General features: G+C 40.0%; 1 protein-coding gene across 1 annotated transcript; it reads left to right on the forward strand.

The window, feature by feature from the left end:
• Positions 1 to 8,605: 8,605 nt before the first annotated feature.
• On the forward strand, positions 8,606 to 10,664 carry tmem174 (transmembrane protein 174). Its single transcript, XM_008276193.1, has 2 exons — positions 8,606 to 9,258; positions 10,550 to 10,664. Exons 1-2 carry the CDS (start codon positions 8,606 to 8,608, stop codon positions 10,662 to 10,664), a joined length of 768 nt encoding a protein of 255 aa, XP_008274415.1.
• The last annotated feature ends 1,099 nt before the right edge of the window (positions 10,665 to 11,763 follow it).

The raw sequence follows: 11,763 nt of genomic DNA on the forward strand, positions 1-11,763 counted from the left end.
TGGGCTGCACAGGTAGGAAGACTGATAACGTTAACCGGAGTGCATACAGAGAACAGTTTGACCATTTGGGAGATAATCTTATTTGCTTTTATTGAGGAAAACTGCAGTAGATGAAATGATCACCACTATTCCCACATCTCAGCATAAAACTGCATCCAGTTAGCTTAGCTTAGCACGAGACTGGAAACTAGTGGAACCAGCTTCCATGAGCCTGGTGCTGTTCAAAGGTCAGAAAAGCTTTTCGCCTCTAGATTCACTCGTAAACACATTATATCACATTTTTTTGATTCGTACAAAAACTAAAATGTATTAGCACTGCTTGGTTTTGCAAGAATACTTTGTTCCATTTTACAAAATAGACGCGTTCACTTTCTTGCCCAGATCCAGCAAGCAGGAGATTTTCCCACAACACTGGCAAACATTACCTACAAGTTCTAGTAATATTGCAAGAAAAACTTAAATCTGATCTGATTTCCAGCAATGTTAACCAAGACAAACATTTTAATTGTTTTGAGGATGTTACATGAAAACAAAGACAACATCCTCAAACCAACATTGAAAAACAATCCTCAAGATGTTAAGATGTATTTTATAAAATACTAACAAAGGTAGAAGTTAATCCCCTAATAGTCTGCTAATATTTTGTAGATGTTGTTGGGGTAAAACATTTTCAACATTCCCACAATGTTGCATGCTAACTGAGGAAGAACATTGTCAATGCAATATTCAGAAAACTTTAAATCTGTTGGGGTACAGTAGTGTTACGTTATCAATAAACATTTTTACAACATCTTCATCGACTGTTACCTTACCATGAATAAAAACTTTTAAAAAACTTCCTGCTAAAAACATTATTAGAACATTTTTAGAGTGCTAGCATTCTAGCCAGGGAGTTAGTTGGTAGGATCATCTTATCTGTGAGGTGAATATCCCTTGAAACAGGATGAGACCTTGAGCAGAACCGGGCTCAGGGAGGTCAGTCCTCTGCCTTGACCGGTCAGGGTGAGGTATTGGAGTCTTGTCATCACTGTGAGGTTTAATCCAACCTGTAGAGACTCATGGCTCATTGCATTTTAAATAGGGAGCTGTAGATCTGCTGGTAGGCAGTGATGGAAAGTAACTGTATACTTTATAGTTTCACTTCACGACTTTTCAGAAGCACATTTTTTACTTCATACACTACGACATTTATTTAAAAACTGTAACTACGTCTAAGATGAAGATGTCACACAGTGTATGAAATAACAAGCTTTTAAAATACAACACATTGCTAAGGTTAAACCAGTGAGTTTTAACCTTTTTCAGTTCTGAGATCTTCCAAAGAACAAAAACAGAGTCACAGTTCAGATGCTGATGAGTTGTTAACGGCTCCATCAAGCAGTGGGTTTTTTCATCTAAACCTCTCACATAGTTCCACCTCAATAAATAAATACATAATAGATAAATAAAGAACTGTGTGTATTTGTGTATCGGAGCTTTGTTTTTTTCTTTCTTCCACCTCCATCAATCATCTGAAGACCCCCTTCGATTCATCCCAGCACGTAAAACTGTATATAAAGTAGTTCAAACAGTCCTGACACGCTGATACTTCACTATTAATAATCCAATAATGGCATTTGTAATAACTGCTGATACAACATGTGTATTTTTACTTAAATAGGATTCCTCATGTAGGCTTTTTACTTGTATTGAAGTATTTATATGACTGTACCTGTAGTTTTTAAGTAAAGGATGTGAATACTTCTTCCACCACTGCTGGGAGGCTGTTTCTCAAAATGTCGAACTGTTTCTTAAAAACAGGGGAAATTCCGGGTTCTGGATTGGTCAAGCAGTGTCTGTTATCGATTGAGAGAGCCTTGACTTCAGAATCATCTCCGTGAAACAGCCGGAGCAAAGGGAGCATTTAGTCTTTGCTGTCCACCATCACAGTTATGTTTGTCCAAAGGCCCACTGGAGCCATAGAGTTGAGTTATTCTAGAATCCAGAGAGCAAGACCCACATCAGTAACATTTATGGACAATTTATAATTGATGTACCCATTTGATCTCCCTCTTCACCACGAGGAAAGCCATCTGAATAAACAAGCGTGGTGTAAGTTTATTGCATTGATATGAATTCCTCTCTTGCTCGCTCCAAAACCCAGAAGACCTCTTTAGAATAACTCAAACGCCGAACATGTCAGATTCACATCCAAGGGCATCTGTCACATTTTCCACTCAGCAAGCAGAACTCTGTCAACTGTTTCTCCCTGCCAAGAAAATACGAACACAATTCAGCGTTAACAATCTGAGAGGGAGAGGACTTAGACAAACTCCTTTTGTGTGGCTGACAGCAGCACATCATCGGCTTTACGATCAGTCAGTCAGTCAGTCTTCAGCCTCTCGGTGTCTACACCAGCGTTGCGTAGCAGACTTTAAAGACTCCCTCCACTGATTTATTCTTACCTTGTTAACATATCCATTTGGTGTTTTATTAGATGCTAAATCTTTAGCAAAATAATACAATGACTGAGTATTTCCACCATGAAGCTGCAGCGTACTGACAACAGTCTCTAAAATACGGATTCAGACTTCCAGGGTTTCACACATAAAAAACCTTAGAAACCCATCCTGTCAACCTGCAGGGTGAAGCTTTCTGTGCCATTATTTTTCTTCAGACAAATTAACTTACTCCAATATTACACCTTACAGTTGGGTAGAGTTTCATCTGAGCCATTTTAGGGCAGGTTTGGATCATCTTTCTGCAAAAAATTCAAAATGTAACTCTGATAGACAGAGAGGACTTTTTAGAGGTTTAATTAATGATTGGAGAAGAATTTTAAAAGTGCTATATGTTAGTATTTTGTTGTGTTTAAGGTCAGCTGTTGCTAACCAGCTGGTTTTAGCCTGTCCTATCGAGTGTTTGCTTTCCTACAGGTCCCTTGTTGTCACCAGCAGTGTTGATTTCCTCTATTATGTGTTTAAACTATGACAATAAATTATATATATTTCATGACAATAACAAAACTAAGCCTAAATAAAAACCAATACTTCAAGACACCTTTTTCATCAACATACAAAAACTAAATGAAAATATAAAATACAGAAAAATGATCCAGTCAGTTTTCAATGAGCTGCAGCATCTGTGGAATCAAACACTGCACTTCCTGATCAAAGTTTTTTTTTCCTTAATTAATTTGTCCTATTGAACTACTTTTAATTAAGAAGCTCCTCGCATTTATTCATGTAACTTTCAGGCGGTAATGTTGTCCGGTGGCCCTTAAAAGACTTCAACTCAACTGCAATTAGAAGCAGCAACAAAACAGCAAAACAAAACAAACAAAAAAAAACTTACATATAGTAGCTTTAATTCAGACAAAAATCAGAACAAACATCCAGCCATTCCACTTGAGTTCCTCTTGAAGGCTGATTAAGAGACCAGGAGCTGATTATTTTCCTCACCACATTGTTTAGTTGCAGGTTTTTGAGGTACATGAATGTAAAAAAAATCAAAAGTCCTTCAATGCCATTGTTTAAATGCCTTCATTCTTAACAGATTCTCCCCAGCCTCCTTCAAGAGTAAAAATAAAAGTCACAGTGTAGCACTGAAGCCTGTTTGTAATAATTAATTAGCTTTTAAAACAACGTCTCTATATTTACATTTTCACACTCAACTGTAATGCTGTCATTTAATGTCTTGTTTTCAGACTGCATCTTAAAATAAACTTTTTTTTTTAAATAGAGGATGTATAAAAATTACATGTCCTGGATGTCAGGAGCTGGAAGTAATTAAATCAGAGTTTGTAACCAGATGATTTCAGAATGACCAGTTGTGTTTCCCTTCTCCCTCCTGCTTCTTTTGCACGTTAAGACGCTGAGTCACGTGAAATGTTATGTCTGAGGTCGGGAAGAAGATTAAGTGCTACCTGGTAAACGCAAGCAGTGCCAGAAATACTACTGCTGTCCTTTCACGTGCCACTTTTCTTGACTGCTGCTGGAAAGGTGAAGTGATTCACAGGGAGTATAATTCAGACTCAGTGAGGAGATGCTCAGAGTCCCGTCCAGGCCTGGGGATAGGGAGTGGACCCTTTCGTGCCATGTTCACAGAGGCACGTCACAGGCTATTTGTCATGGTTAGCATGTGTGTCTAAGTGTGTGTTTGGGGGAGGGGATGACTGAGAAATGGTCACATCTTAATTCCACTGGTGGACCTTTGGTCTTTCTTCAGTGGCCCGGCAGAATCTGTCATTGCTTTGCTTTGCTTTGTCATGAGTATGACAATGATGACAATATTGGAGAACACTAGTATCAACACTGAGAATAATACAACATATTCATTATAAATGTCAAGTCAGATTAATTTTGCTTACATAGACCAGTATCACATTTTTTCTTCAACTAATTCCATAAATGTGACACCCTCTATCTATAGACCCTCAGGTCACATAAGAAAAAAACCTTTAATTAACAACAATACAAGGGAAACATTGAGAGGAGGAATTGAGGCGATGGATCTGTCTTCCAGTATAGATTATGTAACATGTTGTGTGCATAGAATACGAACTGACTGTATATAAAATGGTTGAACCCTTCTAGTCATGGCCTATGGGTTTCCTCAACAGCAGTTTTGAAGCTCAGGTTCCGACCATCACCTTCCTGATCACTCTTGACTCCCAGTTAATCTAAAAATGAGCCAACAGGTGGAGCATGGATGGAGCTCAGGAGGACTATACAAAGGTATTGGGCCATGGACTGTGCTGTGACCCACATTCAAAGTGGCCACATCTATGAGATATATTAAAATGAACCCCCCTCACAGCTGTCTCCTAATGGGTACAATACAGACAGAAACAGTTTTTTGTGCCCGGATGTAAACATGATTATTTCTGCTGTGAATTGGACATTTTACCAAATGGGGGGATTGACTCACTTTTGGTGCCAGCCTCAAGTGGCCATTTGAGGAATTGCAGTTGACAGCACTTCCAGGTTGGAAAGAGTAAGTTACACAATCCAACTTACAATATGGAATATGAAATGACAGTATTAGGTTAGCGTTGTAGATTGCAAACCTATATGAAAAATGTGTATCGTGGAGGACATCAAGCAACCACTAGATGCTGCAAAAATAGGTTCACACAGCTTCCACACAAGAGGAAAACCTCAAGGACTCCATTCACATGTGCAGAGAAGGACCAAGGACACAATTCACACAGAAGCATAGACACACAAGAGCTGAGGTGAGTCAATTTATTACCACAGACTGGATGCACGAGATTGACGTAGCCACTGTGACGTCACCCGGTGGTTTGTGGACGACCATTTTGAAACCTCAAATTTGGCATTCTGGCCGTCCCTGCCTGGGTTTCTTTGAAAATGGACATGAAGAACAAATGGACGTGGATCTGACTGAGAACTTGAGGGCACTACACATGTCCATGCATTAATGACTTGTCAGTCACAAGAGAGCCACGCCCTAAAACATGTCCTGCTCTATCATGTATTTTCCTCCAAATGGGACCATAATCTGCTCAATTAACATTCTGCTGTTTTGACTTGAAAATAGCACCTGAGACCATAAACACATTTAAAAAATTATTTACTGAGGTAACAGGTCAAATGAGAAGGAGGGCGGTTTTCTCAAAGACTTCTCTGCAAGTGGACTTCTTTTTGCAACCAGAGGAGTCGCCGCCTGCTGGCCATTCGATAAAATGCAGGTTCAAGTCACTTCCACATTGGCTTCCCCTTGGTGAGGAAATGGATGAACCTGGAATCAATCAGTGGTGGATAAAGAAAATAAGGGGCTATGATGGCAGCGTCAGGGTTCTGCAAATTGCGGCATCATGGTTTGACTCATTGTTTAAAAGAATCATTTCGTACCCCCCATCCCTGGATATCGACATGTTGCCACTGTGTTACTATTTCTGATTAAAAATGACAGCATACTGTATAGATGCCGGCCAGATTTGCTTTTAAAGGATGATGGCAGAGCTGAAGCGAAATGAAGCATAAGCCCAGGGGATCAATACACCCCAGAGTGAGTCAACAGGAGACACACACACAGAACGTTCCTTCCTTCCAGAGAGGAAATGTTCACTCCATAAATATTTGGACTTTGCTAATTGAAAGAATCTGCGCAGCTTAAATTCTGGGAGGTTCTTTAAACACTGTGCTCATATGGATTCTTTGTATCTGTCCCCTTGTTCATTAGTGCCAAGTGAAATGAGCTGAGGCTATGGTAAACAGACAGACACACACATTCAAGGACACAGATGCACACACAGGTTCGATTTAATCAGCCACTGGCCACGCTGTGTGTTTGATAGTGAAGAGCCTTTTGTTTTGCTTTGCCATAAGTGGCACGTTATCCTGCTCTCCGATTGGCAGGCTTCTAACACGCAATACAGTGCCGATGCGCTCTAATGTAGGCAAATGCAAGCCGTCCGTTGGGAGAAGAGCAGACTGCTAGGAAATTCCGCTGAAAAACATGTTTGCATGTCACCGTGTTTGCATTCGGGGTTAAAAAATGTATGAACCTAGGTGTTTTTTTTACTGTAGCGCACACACACATGTCTAGCTACTTTGCAGACTGCTGTGCTGCAGGCTACGGAGGCCCCACGCTGAAAACTAAAGGAGACTACAGAGGAGGAATAAAAAGGCATGCCTAACAGAGGTTTAGCTTTGTCATGCATCCATAAAAGGAGAACAAAACTAATGGAGAGTAAAGCCTGCCATGCATGGATGTAAAGTCACTAAAATAACCTGCAGTTTCCCATATGAATAGAATTCCTTTACATACAAGATGCAGAATGAGTAAAATTACGTCAGCTGTGATATTTACGCACCATGTTTCACAATCAATTCAGTTACATAAAGCCATTTACCTTCACAGGATTTCATTGAGAGAACAGCCAGCCTCGGCAGACTCGGCTGACTCTTTGGGTCAAGTGCAGAAGCTCCTTCAGTGCGTGTTACGTGTGGCTTTCACTTTGTGTGCAGCTCATTTAGCCTCTGACTGTAACACGTATAGCGTGATGTGTTCTTAAGCCCTTCCACTTAACATGCTAGACTGATTGTTCAACCTCCGCGGCGTGAGCTGTCGCTGATAAGTTATGCATAACAGCACAGTTCGGAGACGTGTCTGTGTGAAATGACAAGTGACAAGGTGGGTTCTGGATCACGTTCTGTGCGTGCAGAAATCTCTCTTTCTTCCTGTTTCTCAGCCTCTCAGACAGAACTTAAACACATCAAGTCTTCACTCACATGATGGCTGGTGACAAGCCTGATGTGTGGCTAAAATATTATCATAAAGCGTAAATACTGTGAATCATTTTATTGCTTTCTTTTTTCTTTTTCTTTTTTTTTGCATTAGATGTGCCTTAACTCTTTTGGACCTCAGAACCTGCCAGCTAGTTTGAAAGGCATGCTCTCTTCAAAGAAAAATCAACAAAATGGCACCATTCATGAGAGCCAGGAACTGTAAAAACAGAAAAAATCGTAAGACATTCATCTTTACAACAGTCATGGAATGAATCATTAATGACATGATGTTGCATTTAAAATTATGTCAAAAATAAACGATTAACACAGAAATCTGTAAAAAAACAAAAAACAAAAAAACAACCTGCACTCTCCCTTTTAACCAAAGAGCAATGATTGACTCAGTAGCAACCAACAGTCACCTGACAAAAGTTAATGGACTACCGGCTGAACTGCAGGCTGTGTTCCAAGATAGGAGACAAGTACGGAGACAAATTAGAAATTTACAGGAAAACAAAGCATCTTGATCAATAAAATAAATGCAGCATTGTTCAAAAACGTTACAAAGAGGACCAAGTTGTCAACAAGTTGTTGAACGATACATTCAGGATGGTGATATAGCTTTCTAGAGTTGATGATTTATTAGGCTTAAAAAAAAAAAAAAACAGGACCTGAGTACCAATTTCATACCACAAACATGTAAATGTGAGCTGGCAGAGGTTGTGATAATGTAAGTAGTTTCATATTCATAGTATGTGGAGTGGACATTTTTACTCTGTATTTACTACACTGAGTGCACTTGCAAAATTGTTGTGCATGATGATTCCAGATTTCTTCAGGTTTATGTAAAAAAAACAAAAAAACAAAGACATTGTCAGTATAACTTAGTTTTGTTTTACACAATACAGTTTTGAGTTCTCTTTACCTCTATGGCTGGGATTTTTCCATAGAGTTACAGGACTTTATATTGTGCTGAAAAATGAAAAAGTAAAAATGTAACAGAAGCAAAAGAAAAACAAAAAACACCCAGAAAGTGCTCGGGGTTCAGAGGTTATTAACCTGCTAACATCTCCAACACAGGCCTAGTTTGTACATACAGCTGATATTCAGTAGTAATCATGTTGTCCACATGACTTAAAAAGAGCTAAAACAGAGAAGCTGCAGTCTGAACACCCACACTCACTGGATGTTTTTTTTTTTTGGCCAACAGGATTCAAGTGCAGGTTAACCTATAACTTTTCTGTTAAGAATCTTCAGTTACTCAGTGTTTATTCAGTTTAAACTGGCTTTCACTGAGATTCACTGTGGTCATGTGTGAGATACTTGGAGGACTCATGCATCAACGAGGACCCCTAAATTTCTGGACTAACATGATGCCACCAATGTCTGCAATGGAGACCAACAATGCTAGAAATCCTGCAGCCGTCCTCAGCAGGCCTCCTCCTAGCCCCGCTCACATGGGCACACCTGCTCCGCACCCTCGCACCTCAGTGAGCTTGCTGGATAGTGAGAAGATCGGAGTCACTCTGCTCTTCTCTGGAGTCTTCCTTGCTCTAGTGGGTGTCACATTCACTGCAATGGGATGGCAGCACCTCCACAAAAACCCCAAATATGAGTGGACCCAAATGCTGGGCCCCATCCTGCTCTCGGTCGGTGGTACTTTCATCCTCACCAGCGTCTGCAAGTTCAGGGTCATCTCCTGGCCCTGCAGACGGCTGGAGGAGGACGAACTCACGATACCTGTGAGGGAGCAGCCCTCAGTTGGCCATCCCTTCGTGTTTCATGGCATAAATCAGCCTGTCATGTTACAAGGCACCACAACAATGCTCTGCATTCCACCTGCATGTAACTTTACGACCTCAGAAGTATGCCAGGCCAGTGAGTTCCAGCCGGGCAGCTCCGTGAGTGGCATCCATGCAGCGCTTCCTCCGTATGAGGCCGTGTGCTGTGTGGACAATGCAGGCTTTACAGCAGAAGAAGGCAGCTCATCTCACGGGACAGAAACAGACCAGAGAAGAAGCCGGTAAGGAGCACTGCTTACACCACTCCAGCTTCTGGGAAAGCATTAACACATGAGGCATTATTGTAGTCCTGCTGGGGGCCTTCATTACTTAAATATGCTGTTATTGTGGACGTGTGGTTTTAGAGGGCAGGTACACGGATCTGTTTTTTTTTTTTTTTAAACATATGAAGTCATCCTAAGGGAATGGGTTTCCTGTGAGTTTTCCTCTTTACACAGCACGCAATATGTTGACACCAGAGCAGATAAAACCGGCACAGACGGAGTTAATCTTAAGTCAGATTTGCGTGCGTTAAAACTCACAGCTTCTCACAGTGCTCATTAAAACAGACACAGTGTGCCAGAGTTCATTTTGTATTAACCACAGAATCACTTTTCACTTGGCTGTCATTGCACTCGCGGCCAATTATGGTGGAACTAATGTCTGTATGATAGTCAACACATTGGTGTGGATTCACATATATGACTGTACTGCCAGCAATGTGCCACACAAGTACGGGTTATTGTCACTCTGAATATGAGTGAATAAAATAATGTAATATTCTTATTTCATTAAACAAAATAAGCCTTGAATCAATGAAACTGGAAAAAGTAAGATTGAAATAGCTCCACTTCTTTTCATATAATCCCTCTTCTGGGGTATAACGTCATATCAAAGACAGTTTACTATATATATATATATGCTTTGTAAAGGAAAAGCAATTTTTAAGCAATAATTTTTGGATCATCATATTTTCCCACCTGCTCCAAAAGCTGCAAGAATCATTATATATTATCATTAAAAAAGTTTCTTTCCACTAATTGCAGGATCTCACTTATTTGAAATCGATTCAAACATCCTCAGACAGACGTCCTGCTAAACAGAAAAGCTGCATTCCATTAGCGGAAAGTTACAAGTTTTCACTTTCTTTTATTGTTTTTAGACAATTACTCCCAGCAGGTTTCCAGGAAAGCAGTTCACTTTAATAAAAGCAGACAGCAGGAATAATACAGTTAACCTAGGATAACTATAAACTGCTGCCCTGATCATATGAACACATGCTCGGCTCACCAGCTCGCTCTTATGTTGTCACAACTCCTGACCTGTTTTAGTGTGTTTCCAGGGGTTAATGCCAAATAGAGGAATGATCAAGGGAGAAATTGCTCAATCTCTGTGTTTTCCTTTAAAGGGCAATGGGCTTTAAGCAGAACCAATTGGGCCGGTAAACATTTGGATATTAGTTCTTCTTTTACATCCAGCCTGCCTGAAAAAAAGAAAAAAAAAAAAGTGTTGTTTGTCTTTGATTTCTCACAGCATGCCGAAGACAGAAGGTGAAAGAGGACGAAATGACGAGAGCAGCTCCACCTGCTCACGTCCACCTGCATACGAAGACATCTACCCTTCGCTTCACAAACACAATCCAACATAAATATCTCCCGGAATCATCGGTGACATTCTTCCTTTTTTCTTGTTAATGGGTTCAAAAGTGATGTCTTTTGCAAAGTAAACCTACAGAGTCCGCGGTGTTTTCATTCCACTGCAAAACAAGAGTAACTCAACTTATAGGTTTAACTTTCCCCACACAGCTGTTATCATGTGGAGCTACCATTATAATTATGTATGAAGTCATAAAATCCACTAAGATGAGGCTCCCTGGAAGAAAAAAAAACTCATTAAAATGGAGATTTATGGACAACCTCGGCTCTATCTGAAGCCTCCAAGGTTTAAGAAATTTATATTCAGCATAAAAACGCACACATTTATCCCCGTGCTTGTTGTCTCTCAATAGCAAAGCGCCCTACATGCCCATTAAATGCTGGCACAGGAAATGCAGACAGGCCACTATATATTGCCAGAAAAAGAAATGGAGATAATTCACCAGAGATACTTAAGAAAAGTTTTTCTTTTCTTAATGTTGTAGGCTGGAGAAAATTAACATTTATAAGAGGGGTGAGAGAAGACAGTTTGGTTAGTAGATTGCTCATGATTGTGTAGGAAAAAAAGAGAACTCCTAAGAATGAGCAGATCTTAGTTAGAAAATCATTTTTAAAGGTCAGTGAACATTTGATCACTGCTGCTACTTAAGACCATTAATAATGAAATCATATTGGACAAGAAGGATCCACTCAGATGAAGCAGTTTCTCTTTGTTTTCTTGACCTGTGGATTATTAACCAGATGCAGCCTGATAGTTTACTGAGGAGTTTTGTTTGCAGCACAAACACGAGTGTCACTGCACCACACGGGGGCAGAAACACTGAGCAAATCAGCACACCTTCAGTCAGTGCGTCAGGTCAGGTGGGTTTGTCTGGAGCAGAGGGCACAGAGCAACAGCATCCTGCTTCATTACAACAACAACAACAACAACAACAACAACAACAATAATAACATTAATATTAACAACAAAGCTCCATCATCTGTGCTCTTTTACATCAAGGCTGAAAACTTTGTCAATTCATCGAATCTCACCTTAATTTAGAACTATATGTGTATATATGTATTTTTGTTTTTTATTTTTATTTTTGTTGC

Source organism: Stegastes partitus, unplaced genomic scaffold, assembly GCF_000690725.1.
Source record: "Stegastes partitus isolate 25-593 unplaced genomic scaffold, Stegastes_partitus-1.0.2 Scaffold66, whole genome shotgun sequence".
NCBI classification, from domain to species: Eukaryota; Metazoa; Chordata; class Actinopteri; family Pomacentridae; genus Stegastes; species Stegastes partitus.